We start from the raw sequence: 15,720 nt of genomic DNA, 5'->3' as shown, positions 1-15,720 counted from the left end.
TTCTCAATTAGGCTCATGATTTCTTGACTCATTTTCTTCTTTCTTGGGGGAACTAGAGAGACACTTTGTCACTCTTTCTTCTCTATGACGATTATTTTTCTCCTTTTCTCATCATTCCAAGCCTTTCAACATTGTTTTCTTGAATCCTTTCAACCTTTGCTTTTCTTTTGACATACTTTTTTTTTTAACATCATATTTATATACTTTTCTTTGTCTTTCCTTTTCATCAATTCCTTTTGTTCTTTGCATCATTCATCACTTTGAAATTCCTCGTCTCTCCCCCAAACTTATATTTTTGACTATTGTTCATCATGAATGCTAAGGAAAGATTAGGTGCCAAAAGAGGATCATTATAGAACGGATGAAGATTTGTAATGTGGTTATTGAATGAAAAAGGCTTAGGCTCAAAGGGGTTGACTAAGGACATCATAGTGGTAGGCTATGGAAATTTTCAAATTCACATGGAACCAAGGAGAGCCTATAATCACTTCTCAAGTCGAGCTACACTTAGAATTTTGCCTAGAAATACATTTGGGGTAAGTTCTAGACTTGTTAGCACGGGACTTGGACTTGCAATGAAATACCTCACCTCTCAAGCTACTGGATTGTTAAAGAGAATAGAGTCGAGGGCCCACAACAACCGTAGCTAAGATTAAAGATCACAGATGGATTATAAAAACCACTTGATGATAGTTTTAGTCAACTCAAGAGTCTAAAGGTCACAACTAGAGCTAATCTCTTCAACCAACTTGTCTCTAACCATGATGTCGAAGGTAAATGTGTTGGTACCAAGTGAAGCCTACTTGAGATACTTTTATTCATTACTACTATATATCAAAACAGAAAGAAAAACAGACCCACTCCCTTAAGAAGGTTGTCACGCCATCCATCATTGGGAAGAGCCACCCGGTTCACACAAATTCCACCTTTGCAAAGAATCGTAGCATTTAGAAATCCAAAGGCTTATTGATCACTAAAAAATGTAAAAAGAAGCTACAAATTCAAAAAGAAACTATTAAATGAAATAAGAAGCTAAGCTATTAAGGATAATTACAAAAGAAGTTATAAAGTAAAATACGGAAAGTAAACTGAATATGTACAATAGGGGATTGAAATGAATATACACAAAATGGGGATGAATATATACATGAAATGCAATTTTATATACATACCAAAAGTGAAAAGTACAAAAATGAAAGTACAATAAGTAGAGAATAAATAAAAATAGTATCAAAGTTATTACAGACCAATCATCAAAATCATCATATCAAAATAAGGCCACCCCCCAAATAAAAATTAGCATTGTCCTCAATGTTAAAAGCAAAAATAGAATAGGGGTGGGATAGAGAGTAAAGAGAACTCCCTATGAGGCCTCTACCTGCATGAGGTCACTGGTGGGGTCCTGTGACTGGCAAGACTCATCACCTCCCTCGGGGTCCTCCAGCTCAATCTCCAAGTCCTCCATCTGGGGTATCACCACTCTCCTCACCGGCTCTCTGTCAGCCTCCTACTTTGGTACGTGTACTGGCTGAGCTGTCTGTGCTGTGGGGGAAATCTCTCCCATAAGGAGATCTAGAGGAATATTGCCGGCGGAAGTGAGCTTCTCCACCTCCTTCCTCAACTCTTCTTGACCCTTCTTCACTTTCCTCACCTATTTACCCAGCTCCTTGATTACCTTTTCATGCGCACCCAAAGACTCCAGAATCTTCTTTTGGTTTTCAATAATACTCTTCAATGGCTCCTCCACTGATGGAGGCATCTGGAGCTGTGCTGGAACTGCCTGAGCTGCTACTTCATTGGATAAGGAAAATAGCTTTGATGTAGCTACCTGCATCCAGTTGTTGATGCCGGCCAAAGTCTGATTTACCCTCAGTACAGTCTGAGGGTAAGCTGATGAAGAAGGCACTGATGGTGGGATAGAAGTGGATGGCCCGGAGGATGGATGTGGCATGGGAGCAGATGACCCCTCAGTTGTAGAAGGCACAGACCCAATGGTCACTACCTCTGGCTCTTCAGACTGGCTAGTGGAGGTGGTGGCTTTGCCCTTAGACTTGGGGTTGTCTGGACCCTGAAGGCTGTACCAGGAGAAAGGCCTTTTCGGCTTCACCTTCGTGTCAAAGTGTCTCCCCTCAATTCGCTGGCCCTCTAGGTACGTAATGATGAAATTGGGGTAAGGGTAAGACCATTCTTCCTTCCCGGTTGCCTTGGATATGTTCCGAGCCATGAGGTTCCCCACATTTATCGGGTACCCTGCCATGATGGACGCTATGAGGATCACTCGAGAAAATGGAATGTCACTGCCATGCTGGCACGGATCAAGGCGGCTGCAGACGAAGGTACACCATCCTTTTGCTTCAAAGCTAAGGGTGTTTCTGGCAATTGAGACTCCTGGTGTAAGCCAGGGCGGTGTTGTCCCTGGTATGGCTATCACCTCTGCTAACCATGGACGAGTTGCTTCATCTAATGCCAACTTATGTATGTATAGAGCAACGTCTACATCATCAAACTCGGCCTATGCATTCAAAGTCTTGCCATCGAACCAGATCTTCTTGTTTCGTACCTTAGTCACATGAGTGCCCTTTTTGATGTGGGTAACATTGGCGTAAAATTCCTTGACTAGGTACTCATTTGCTTCCGACAACTTGATAGTGAAGAATTTCCATCCCACTCTTTCATCAAATTGTCTCTTGACATTCGGGTTGTGAGGGAGAAGGTCTCTTTCTATGAAATGACGCTCAACGGTGAGCGTCCTTTGTGGCCACCATTCCTGAAATTTGTGGTAGGCCTTCTCACTCACAAATCGATCTTGCCATACTGCCAGCTTCCTTGATCTACTCAACCCCCCATTATGTGTATCACCTCCTCTCCTATCATCCAGAACCTCTTTTTCATCATCAATATCAATAGGGGCAGTTGTTGAGGCCGGAGTTGCAGCAGGTGGGGGAGGAGGTGTTGAAGTCTCACAATTTCCTTCTGAGCTATCATCCGGCTCAGATGCAGAGGTGGGTTGATCGATAAGACGGAAATGTTGATATTTCACCTCGGGTTGTTGTTCAGATTCTCCCTCGAAAATCTCACGAGAAGGGAGGTATTCACTAATGTCCGAGGAGTCAGCCTGAGGTCTCACAGGTGGTGCCTTTTTTCCAATAGTCTTCTGAGGTGCTAAGGATGCAATCTTCTTCCCTTTGCCTCGGCTGGGGGAGGATTCTCCCCTCCTTTTTGGATTTGTCGGGACCACCACGAGATCGCACCATTATCTTCACACACATTTAGTGAAAGATCATTAGTATTATGGTTTAATGAATTGGCAGAGGACATCAGATGAAATGATCAAAGTGTTTCTCAAAACAGGGTTCTGCTGACAGCGTAAAAGAGGCACAGCAGCAAAATGGTCAGCGCGGTCCGCGTAAAAATGAGCGCGATCCACATAAAAATAGTGCGGTCCGAAAATAGTTAGGACCCGACTACCAACTCTCTGAACATTGGATTCCGCTGACAGCAAAAATAAAGGGCGCGCCCGCGGAAAGGTCAGCGCGGACCGCGTAAAAATGACCGCGGCCGCGAATGAGTTGGGATCAGAATACCAACTCTCTGAACATTGGTTTTCGCTGACATCGTAATTTGGGATGCGACAGCGAAAGATTGAACGCGGACAGCATAAACTTGGTCGCGGCCGTGGAAGCAATTTCCAAACTCTCTGCAACTCATGAGCGCGGACCGCGAATTTTTGGACGTGGTCGCGTAAGTTCGGCACCAAAAAGTGATCGTGGCCAAATCAACACCACTATATAGTAGCAAGGAGTGGTCGATGCAGTGTTACCCGATGAGGTCGGGATCGATTTTTACAGGGAGTTAATTTGGTTTGGAGTCGGGTATCTAACTAATCTAGATGTGCGTGTTATTTCTAATTGCACTTCCAAACATTATTGTGATTGATTCTATTCTAAATTTTATACTATTGTATGCCAAGTGTAAACTAAGTACAAGATTTTTGGTGAAAGTTTTCAAGTGTTAAAAGGCACTAGGGTAGTGACTTTCGCCTAGGTGAGTATCTAATGGGTGTCAAAAATTTAGGACAAGCTTGATACGATTGAGGTCGTGATATAACCATCACACATAAGTGCTCACTCTATACCTCTTGGTAATTTGAGTGACTTTGCCTGATTTGGCTTTCTCAAACCCAAATGAGTGTTCGTACAATCCAAATGAAATTGGCTCAAGTCGAATATTACTATCTCTAGGTTTAACCCTTTAATCGGGACTATCAATCTCTTGAGTTCACCCCAAATCCTTGTTAGCTTAATTTTTCTAGACTTAGTCTCTCTTTTTCAAGAAGAGCCTAAGTCATAAAGGCAAGAATAAGTGTTTGCAACCACTAATTCTACAATTTTAGCATGAATTAGGCTAAATATCACCACCCTAGCTATGAGGTCTAGCTACTCATGAATACAATAGAAATCAAAGGTAAAGATGAAATATAAGCCATAATATTAAACTACAAGATGAAAATCTAAAGTTTGAAGGTAAATCTAAAATTGCCCAAAAAGGGTAAAAACCAGTCGTTCACGTGCTCTGCTCTACAAAACTTTCCCTAAAAATGTCAAACAACTGATATTTTCGGACAAAAATACCCCTGCGGAGGATTCACGGACGCGTAATTCTGACCGCGTTTGTGCTTGAGCATTCACGGCCGCATAATAATAAGCGTGTTCCGCGTTTCTTCAATACTGGGCTTGGACTGGACTAGGTTTCGCGGAAAGCGTAAATACATTCGCGTCCGCGTTAGCTTCAATTGCGGCAACGTATTATGTTCGCGGACCGCGTTCTTCAATTAGCTTTCACTTGCCAAGTCTCTGAACCTTTTATCACGCTCCCAGCAGAATTTTCACCGCGTCCATGTCTTGTAACTTTGCGGCCGCGTAATGTAGATGCGGGCCGCGTTCTTTGTTTGACCCATGATTTCAAGGCCTCTAAACCTCGATTCTTGCTGTCAGCGTAATTTCCCTCGCGACCGCGCCACTGGTTTTGTGGCCGCGCTTTTGTAGCACTGTCCGTGATGGTGTTTTCTCTGGATTGCAGTTTATCTGAACCTCTATTTCACCGACCGCAGAATATTATCCGCCTCAGCGGTGAACGCTACGCGGCCGCGCTTTTCCATCGCGGTCCGCGGTTCAGTTTCAGCATTTGGTTTGTGCAAGTTTGACTCCTTCATGAGCTAATTTTGGCTTCTTTGCCTCATTTTGACCAAACCCTGCAAGCAAGTACATTATGTTAGTTTTCGGGACTACCTTTTAGTATTTTTTTACCCAAAACCTAAGCAAAAGAGAGGCTAAAATCCCTAGTTGTCAGAGAGTCGAACACCTACAAAATTTATTGATTGACAATTTCAATTCGAACACTAATTTTGCAACATGAAAGAAAATTACTAAGTTAAAACTCTATAGTAAAACGATGATATATATTGATGAATTCCTCGAAAAAAGGGATAAAGTAGATGAGAAAAGAGAAAAAAACAAAAAAGATCGAAGGAAGAAAAATAGGATGGAGAAAAATCAATAAATGTGAGATATATATATATATATATATATATATATATATATAGAGAGAGAGAGAGAGAGAGAGAGAGATAGAGAGAGAGAGAGAGAGATCGAAGAGTGGGAGGGAAGAGAGAATAACTTATATTCCCTATAAAATTCCTATTATAAATGGGTACTCATTAATATTAATTTGTATATAATTGATAAATTGTATATCGATTTGTAATTAAATTAAAACCTAAATAGTGAGGGTAATAAGTTTTTAATGTAGTACATTGTATACTGCTGAAATCGAGCTCACGGTGCATCCTAGCCTCCGACAAAATAAGCAAGGCTCGAGACATGGAAACAAGGGACCGAAATCGAGCCGAAGTCCCACCGAGCCAGAACCCGGGGGCATGACGCATGCCTTCGAGAATATCGAGGCCATAGTCCTGGAATCGGTCTTAGCCTCAATCGATTTCGAAGGGCATTGTCGGAGAATCCAGCATAGCCAACAGAAGGCCAAAATATCCGTAACCAGCCGAATATTACGGCGGGGATCTCGGCACGTATCGGTGAGGAACCGACAATCAGTGAATCAGAAGATTGTTTTATCTTTTATAGAGTTGTACCTAAAATAGGACTCTCCTATAATATAAAGGGGGTCTGATAATTAATGAAACACATTGTAACACGCACTCAAAAGCAAATATATAATTTTTATTTTCTTTGTCTCTAGCTCTTGTTCTTTTTCGTCTATACCGGTCTCAATGAGCTCGGTTCGAGAGTGGCTATTTCATTAAGGCTGAAATTATCCAACTCGTATGGTTTGAATTTATTTTGTCTTTGCTTATTCAATAGCAACTTAATTTATCGCTTTGTATCGAATTAATCCGAGTATCCTTAAAACCACTTATAAATTTAATTATTATCCGATTTGAGGGTAAATATACATATAGATAAAAATGTCATAGAGATTGCTAGAAAACAATGAATTTCAGGAAGATATTAACCCAATAGATTATGCCACATAAATGTTTTAGAACACGAAGAAAATGATGACTTATTTTCCTTTACAACAGGAGTAATTGTCAAGACTATCAACAATTATATAGTATAATTGCTTACACAATTATGTTCCAAAAGAAATGCATACCATGTGTCATCACTTCAGAAAGTAATAATTGTATTATAGATTATATAGATGATATGGTTACCGCGTTCAATCCGCCACATATGTGTAGAAATTATTAGCACTGCCCACCTAGTTTGGGGAAAGCTTCTAGTCATACCGATCCCCCCACGAGTTTTAAAAATAAATAATATCGAGAGCAAGACCTGTTCGAACCTCCGAACAAAACCTAATTACTGTGTGCTAAGGCATTCGATATCTTTACAATCACAAGGAAAAAAGCGAAAGGAGACGAGCTAAAAAACTGTCAAAGGGAAAAAAAGGCCTTATATATATATATATGTCTCTACAAAGGCCAAACGACCTTGACAAAAAAAAATAAAAAAGTACAAAAACAAGAAAAAATATACAAGGTACTTAAACGACTTGGTCTCCACTGGAGGCTGCCTCGTCGCCGAGACCATCAGAGTCTTCTCCGCTCTAGGCTCCATCCAAACCCTTGGAGTCTTCTTTGTTTTCGGTATACGCTAACTTCTTGGCCTCGGCTTCGAGCCCCTTAGCATTTTCGACCTCGGGCGACAAATCAAAACCCCGAGCATGAACTTCTTCGAGGGCCTCCCTTGGGGACTGCCAGTTTACGTACTCGACAATATCTTTCAGGCAGTCCTGGATTGCCTCGGCATCGGCTTTATACTTGGCCATCATCTCGTCGGCATCGACTTTGGTTACTTCAACCACCGACTTGGCCACCTTAAGATCCTTGGCAAAGGTCTCTTGATCAGAAACAACCGAGCTTAGCTGAGACTGAAGCTCCTTAATCTTTTGGGACCGTGCCTCAGCCTTCTCCCTTGTCGCTAGAATCTGGACCTCCGTCGAGGTCAACTGCGCCCGGGCAGTCTCCTTTTCCGAGGCCAGGCGATCCATACTGCCTCTCCACTCTTTGGCCTCGACCTTGACTGCATCCATCTTAGCTCAGAGCTGGTCGATCCGATCAATCTTCTATTGAACCTGGGAGTTCCGACCCTTAGAAACTGTGTCTAGCTCATCGTCACTAACTTAAAAAATGTTTACCTGTTCAACCAGGTCGGCGTGTTCTTTCCGAGCCGCTTCCAACTCGGCTCGAAGGCTCTTAGCCTCTACTTCACGCTGCTCGCTAAGAAGTTTGTACGTGTCTCTCTTCTCGGCAAGCTCTCTGACTTCGGCTTCGAGTTGGTTCAGCTCATCTCAGTACCGGAGGAAAGTTTTATGGTGAAGCACCGAGGCCTTCAAATACGAAGAAAAATGTTAGGATTATCAATGAATTAATTCAAGTTTAAAAGGAGAAATTGAAATCATCGAAAGTTATCTAAAGTTACCCGGTTCAGCACTTGTTGTCATTCGTTGAACAGGCAGGGCGCGCCTACCTCGTTCATTTTTGGCCTCGGCTTCTTTGATCACCAGGCAACGGAGGTAACTGGCCACCCCTACGGGGGCGGAAAGAACCCAGGCAACCTCTGGAATAATAATGACAATGGTCGCTTTCGATCAGGATCCGAACTCGGGACAGGGAACCGGTTGACCAATTTCGGGCTCGAGTTAGGCCTGCCTACCCCCGAGGTCGGACTGTTCCTCGGTACCTCTATGTTACCCAATCCGGTGACGTCTTCTATGGCGGTGGAATCCATGTCATCAAAAAAGCAGCGACGGGGTCGTCCGCTCCGTGGGTCCCCTCGTTGGGGCTCTCTTTCACCATTTGGGCCTCGTTGTACATGGATTCCGTGAACGGAGGCGACTCGGTGATGTCTATCACACCGTGTACCTCCTTCAGGATATTGCTCACATCCCGGAAAGCCTCGGCCCCTGCCTCCTCATCGACCTCCCTGGCTTGAGGCAGATCTGCCTCACGGATCTCTGGTTCGTTGCCCCCCTGCTTTTAAAGCTGCGATGGCTCGCGGGCCACTAGAACATAAGGTTATTCTTCTTCGGATTCGTCCCTCAGCCGATAGAGCGAATCCGAAGCTGGTGCTCGGGTGCTGGTGTTTTCTTTTGACTTGCGTACCGGCATTCTCCTTGTTTTCTTTTCCTCCGAGCTCGAGTAACTCGGAGACCTCTTCCTCTTCTTCTCTTCGGCCTGTATCGGAGTAGGGGACTCGGTAGGAAAGTCCTCGCCACCGACTGGAGGCCTCAACTCGACATCCTTGGATAAACTTGCAAAAATAAGTAAATGGAGTAAGGACTTAATGTAGAAAGGAGAATCCTAATACTACCTACTCGGGAAAGAAGTCTCACCAAGGGAACAAGCCTCCCAACGTCCTTTCGAGAGTTTGAGCCACGAGTGTTTGGAGTAGGGCATCTATGATACGATACCCTCGACCCACTCCTTGAGTCGAGGGACAACATTTGGGACCCGAGCGACGGCTGCACCACCACGAAACACCGATAAGGAAAAAAGAAGTAAGTATGAAATCAACATTCTAAAGTAATTTACACGTACGTGATGTATTTCACTTATTGGGAATGGCCTACACTTAGCTGGGATCAAGTCCGAAGTCCTCACTCGGACAAAATGGTCTTGCCAGCCCCGATCTTGATCCTCATCAATACTTAAGAATGAGGCTTTACTAGCCCGACACACGAGCTTTATCAGTCCCCCCGGAAGATTCAGGGACTGTATAAGAGAAGAAGATGGTCGATGGTGAACGATCACCCATCAATTTTGTTCACAATGAACCGAAGGAGGATCACAATCCTCCACAGTGAAGGATGAATCTGACCAAAATATACCTCGTATCTCTTATAGAAATCTATAATGACCGGGTCCACCGAGCCCATTGTAAAGGGATAAGTGTAAACACTTAAGTATCCCTCGACATGGGTGGTAATGGCCTCATCGGGATCGGGGACCACTATGTATTTATCGGCCCAATTTCAATCTTTTGGGACCGTAGGGAGGACCTCTTCGATGATCGAGCAGAGGTATCTCGAGACCTCCTCACATTGGCCCTGCACTGAGGAAGGCTTTTCGACCTTGAAATCGATGTTGACCGACCATCCCCGGGGATGAACATATTCAAAGGGGGTTTAGGTACTGGTTCGTCGACGGCCGCGCGCGGAGCGGTCTCCTCAGCCTCAATAGCTGGCCGCGAAGAAGTAGGAGTTTCTTTCTGGGGAACGATTTTGGATATTTTTGCCATTTTTTTAGAGAATGAAAATGGAGGAAAATCTAAGAAAAGAGAAGAAAGAAAGGAAGTTGAAGGATTAGACTTTTTGGCTTGAGAATAAAGATGGGTAAAAATTCTTGCAAAGGACCTCCAATAATCGGGGTAAAAGTGCTAAAGAGTATTGAAATCTTAAAGGTACAATAGTAGAAAGTTTGGATGTAAAGTTAAAATGAACAAATGAGGGGGTATTTATAGTAGTTCAGCGACGTTTCGCATTCATGGACGGTCGACCGGCGGCTGACATGCATTAAATGCCATTATGATTTGACTGATGAGACATTTCAGTTGTTTTGTCATTTCTGTCACGATGTATCGAAGTAAGAATCGAAAGCTCATGTCGTTTCTCGTCGTTTACTCTCTAAAAAACAATGGGACTATCTGTATACGGCTGAAATCGAGCTCATGGTGCATCCTAACCTCCGATAGAATAAGCCAGACCCGAGACATGGCAACAAGGGACCGAAATCGAGCGGAAGTCCCACCGGGCCAGAACCCGGGGGCATGACGCTTGCCTTCGCGAATATCGCGGCCATGGTCCCGGAATCGGTCTTAGCCTCGATCGATTTCGAAGGACATTGTCGGAAAATCCAGCATAGCCAACAGATGGCCGAAATATCCATAACCGGCCGAATATTACGGCGGGGATCTCGACACGTATCGGTGAGGAACCGGTAATCAGTGAATCAAAAGATTGTTTTACCTTTTATAGAGTTGTACCTAAAATAAGATTCCCCTATAATATAAAGGGGGTCTGATAATTCATGAAACTCATTGTAACACGCACTCAAAAGCAATTATATTATTATTTTCTTTGTCTCTAGCTCTTGTTCTTTTTCGTCTATACCGGTCTCAGTGAGCTCGGTTCGAGAGTGGCTATTTCATTAAGGCTGAAACTATCCATCTCGTGTGGTTTGAATTTATTTTTTCTTTGCTTATTCAATAGCAACTTAATTTATCGCTTTGTATCGAATTAATCCGCGTATCCTTAAAACCAATTACAAATTTAATTATTATCTGATTTTGAGAGTAAATATACATATAGATAAAAATGTCATAGAGATTGCTAGAAAACAGTGAATTTCAAGAAGATATTAACCCAATAGATTATGCCACATAAATGTTTTAGAACACGAAGAAAATGATGACTTATTTTCCTTTACAACAGGAGTAATTGTCAAGACTATCAACAATTATATAGTATAATTGCTTACACAATTATGTTCCAAAAGAAATGCATACCATGTGTCATCACTTCAGAAATTAATAATTGTATTATAGATTATATAGACGATATGGTTACTGCGTTCAATCAGCCACATATGTGTAGAAATTATTAGCACCGCCCACCTCACATTTTTCCCTTTTTTAGTTCGATTGAAATGTTAGCAACAGGAGAAATTAATGTATTGAATTGTGAAAAACTAAAGTTATTTAATTTACTTATGGTCTAAATTAGAGTGCTTTTATGAAAAATGAATATATTAAGCTTATTAATGTTTAAGTTTAGATGAATTAAACATATTTGGTGATTTGACTAATTAATTCGAGTAAATTTGATCGCAATCTATTGCCAGATTATGTAAATGATTTTTCTTTGTGCTAATCATATTAATACGTAGTTATTTTACAAACATACGAACAAAATTCACACAAGAGTTAGTATTTAATTATTGCACTCTAAATATTTTTCTCCACCGATAATTATAAGAGGGTGGTTAAGGATTGGATGTATAAAGAGATTTGAAAGAATATATCAGCTTCACCAGTGTTACAAGGATTGGGTCACTAACTCTTGACTAAAAACAATACCCATAGGACCCAATAGTTGCATAATTGCAAAGACATGGAGTTAGTCCAACTAAAACCCTATAATTAGTGATTAGCACGTTTATTTGTGTCACTTATATGTGTCAACTTGTAATTATTCTCCTTCTTCCATAATCCCATTTCTGATTTTACTTTCAATTCTCCATTAATTGCCCAAAGTATGGAGCTTCTCTTTTGGAGAAACTTCAGTACAGCTCAAAGAACTCCAAGAATAGTAATCCTTGTTTCTTTAACATTAATCATTCTTGGTCTTATCCCTCTTTACCACCCTTTTAATTTGTATGCTGCAGATGTAGTAGTAAATCATTCTTCTAAAGCATCACAACCATATCATACTGAGGAACAAAAGATAAAGATTGCGGAGGAGGAAGACACGTGTGATGTATTCATTGGAGACTGGGTTCCTAATACAGACGGTCCATATTACACGAACACGACATGTTGGGCGATACACGAGCACCAAAATTGCATGAAATATGGGAGGCCTGATACTGAATTCTTGAAATGGAGGTGGAAGCCAAAAGGGTGCGAGCTGCCCATTTTTAACCCGTATCAGTTTTTGGATATGATGACGAACAAGTCTATGGCATTTATTGGAGATTCAGTGGGAAGAAACCAAATGCAGTCTTTAATTTGCCTCTTGTCCCGGGTACGATAATTTCCCTCTTCTTCTAATATTATATTGTTTAAGATATGCCTTTGATGTAGATATAAAAAAAATTGATTATTCCTGCTTGTTTGATATCCATAAATTTCTGGTTAATTTATATGACCTGAGATCACTACTGGATAGCCTACCCCCCCCCTCTTCCCCACCCCCCCCAAAAAAAAAAAAAAAAAAACCCCACCCTCCTCAATTGTTTTTTCCTTTTAGTTTCACTTGGCTTGTATTGGAATCTAGACGGTAGCATTAGAGGAGGTTTGGTTTACCTAAGGATGGAGTATGGGCAATGGTCAAAGTTTTGGTGAAATCTATTAAAGCATCAAGACTTTTTTTCTCAATTTAAGTGCCCAATATATTCAAATTTTATTGTTTTATTAATCCGAATCTCTATCAAGTAAGCTTTTTAAGCTTTTATTGAAAGATTATTTATTTTCGAGACTCTGAATTTGAAATTTCTAATTATAAATTTGAATTTTTTTTCAACAATTCCGACCAGTACATACTTGGTGCCAAGCACTAAGCACTTAATATATAGGTCGGATGGTAAGATATAGTAGAAAAACTGGAAATTTTATATTCTTCGGCTGAAGATGTTGGCGTGGGCTATTGCAATAATTCCAGTCCCGATATATATTAGCTGTGCGCTTGTGAACTTGATACAGTAGGCCGTTCAAAGCAGATCTAATCAAAGTTATCTTTTTCCCATAAGAAGCAAAAAGCCACTTTGCTCGATGGATACTTTTACAATTATGTCCAAATGAGCCAAAAAATTAAAATAAAGAACTACGATAATTGGAAGCACATATAATCAGTGTCGGCTCAAGGGGGAGGCAGCTAAAACAATTGTTTTAGGCCCCCAAGTTGAAGGCCCCCATTTTTTTCATTATTAGTTAATATTATATTATTATAAAAGTATTATTGTAAAAAAGATACTAATCTATGCTTTTTCTTTTTGGAAAGATATAAAGGTTATTTAGAAAAAAAAATAGAGGTTATTTGGATTTTCATAATAAACATGCAATATAACAAAATAATAATTTGATGACGACATTGATAATAGGAAAATAAAAACAAAGTCTTTTGTAACATCTTTTAAAGTAGATTATTTCTTATTAAAAGTAGATCAAGTCATTCCTTTTAATTTCAAATAAATTTGAACTATTTCAAATCAATAAAATTATTTTAAAATGTACTTTGTTAGTACAAAATTAAGATTATTAGATGACGGGAACTTATGAAAATGTTTTCTTAACGGCATATGTTTCTTATAAAAAAATCTGGAAGCCTTGATGAATAAAATTAGTAGACGTCTTTGAGTGGGAGCTAGCAAATAGTCTGAGTAAAGGGTCAAAATACATAAAAGATGATCCATAAACTATCATTACAAAAAAAAAAAAAAAAAAAAGGAAATCATAAGTATATAAATAAAATTTTATCGTTCTGACTTTAGGTAAATTTCGTTGAGCCGCCCCTGCATAGAATGATAGCTTAGAGTTTGTCATATTGTATCATTTAGTCGTGTTTAATTTGTTTGCCAATAGTATATGACGAAAGATACTTGGCTAGTCGTGGGTCGATCCCTTAGAAAATATACTTAGAAAACAAGTTGTCACATTATGACAACTTGTTAGAGAATCCAATCCTGGGCAACGTGGGTTGCTTATCTCTTTTTAAAATTTAGCTACATCCTTGATCTTCCTTTAATGAAAATATAAATTTAAAATAAAACTAATTAAGCCTGAATTACATAATGAGTCATGAAAAAAAGTTACATAATGCAGTAAAAGGTTTGGTGCTTTCACTCTGGCTTCTCATCACGGGTTGCGAAATACCAGGTTTTGTTACTGTTGTCAAGTGTACAAACAAAATTTTACATTAGAAGTTGATAAAGAAAATAAGTTACTATAATGTGCGTTTGAATAGTCATATGATGTGAGGCATTTTGAAAAAATCATGCAAATGATCACTTGGAGTTGGTTTACGCTAACAACTAAAGCCTCACAAAACATCACGTATCTATGACTTAAAACGAACAATATAACATCATATTAAAAGTTGGTTGCCTTAACCAACAACGGCAAATGCTTGAATATGTGTTTCAACAAAAACAATGATGAAAATTAACTAATAAGTCACTAATTCATTTTGGATTATTTTTTTGTTTTTTGTATTACAGGTGGAATATCCAGTTGATATTTCTTATGACGAAGATCAGAATTTCAAAAGGTGGAAATACACAACCTATAACTTCACCTTAGCAGCATATTGGTCACCATTCTTGGTCACAGTTAAAGAATCAGATCCAGATGGTCCAAGCCACACGGGACTTTTCAATCTTTATCTTGATGAACCTGATGCAAAATGGATAACCCAAATTGAACAATTCGACTATCTCATCCTCAATTCTGCCCACTGGTTTACAAGGTGCAGCGTCTACTACGAGAAAAATCGAATAATTGGTTGTCGTTATTGTGGACTCCCAAATGTCACTGATCTTCCCATAAATTATGGCTATCAAAAGGCACTTAAGACAACTTTAGATGCCATCAATAGATTAAAAAATTATAAAGGTGTTACTTTTCTTAGGACTATTGCGCCTTCTCATTTTGAAGGTGGTGAATGGAATAAGGGTGGAAATTGTGTTAGAAGAAGGCCATTTAGAAGCAATGAGACAACTTTGGATGGTTTAAGTTTGGAATTTTATACGACACAAGTTGAAGAATTTAAGATTGCATCTGAGGAAGGAAAGAAAAAGGGTAAGAGGTTCAGATTATTGGACATGACACAAGCCATGTTGTTGAGACCAGATGGTCACCCTAGTAGATATGGACATTGGCCTAACGAGAATGTGGTTTTGTATAATGATTGTGTACATTGGTGTTTGCCTGGTCCTATTGATTCTTGGAGTGATTTTTTGCTTCATATGTTGAAGTTGGAGGGCAGGAGAGCCTTTGAGGAAAGTCTTCAATTAAACTAATGGAGGAAAATAAAAATCAATGCCTACCCTATTTTTTTATTTGTTTATTTATTTAAATTGTGTTGTTATTTTGGTTTAATTTAAGGAGGAATAATATTACTTGACCTGAAAAGTTGTAATGATTGACTAGGAAAATAATGTAAAGAAAGTACTATTGAGTTGAGCATGTGTTATAATAATTTGATGATTAATAAATCGTGTCTGAGAACTAGGTTTCATGTTCCAGTTTAGGGTGTTGCTAGATCAAGGTGCAGATAGGAGAGATGAATGTCAAGTGAACCAGGTACATAGCAGGTTGTTGGCGAATTTTGTTCGAACGTAAAAGGGCAGTATTCCCATGCGAGTTACAATTTCTACAAGATCATGTTTGTGTCCTAAAAGAAATACGTGTATTGGAGGAT

General features: G+C 40.0%; 1 protein-coding gene across 1 annotated transcript; it reads left to right on the top strand.

The window, feature by feature from the left end:
* Positions 1 to 11,708: 11,708 nt before the first annotated feature.
* Positions 11,709 to 15,423, top strand: LOC107794370 (protein trichome birefringence-like 19). The gene is made up of 2 exons (XM_016616852.2): positions 11,709 to 12,327; positions 14,519 to 15,423. Exons 1-2 carry the CDS (start codon positions 11,839 to 11,841, stop codon positions 15,317 to 15,319), a joined length of 1,290 nt encoding a protein of 429 aa, XP_016472338.2. The 5' UTR covers positions 11,709 to 11,838; the 3' UTR covers positions 15,320 to 15,423.
* Positions 15,424 to 15,720: the final 297 nt, after the last annotated feature.

This window comes from Nicotiana tabacum, chromosome 17 (assembly GCF_000715075.1).
Source record: "Nicotiana tabacum cultivar K326 chromosome 17, ASM71507v2, whole genome shotgun sequence".
Lineage (NCBI taxonomy): Eukaryota > Viridiplantae > Streptophyta > Magnoliopsida > Solanales > Solanaceae > Nicotiana > Nicotiana tabacum.
Note: the sequence above shows the minus strand (reverse complement) of the source record. Positions and strands in the feature narration are given on the sequence as shown.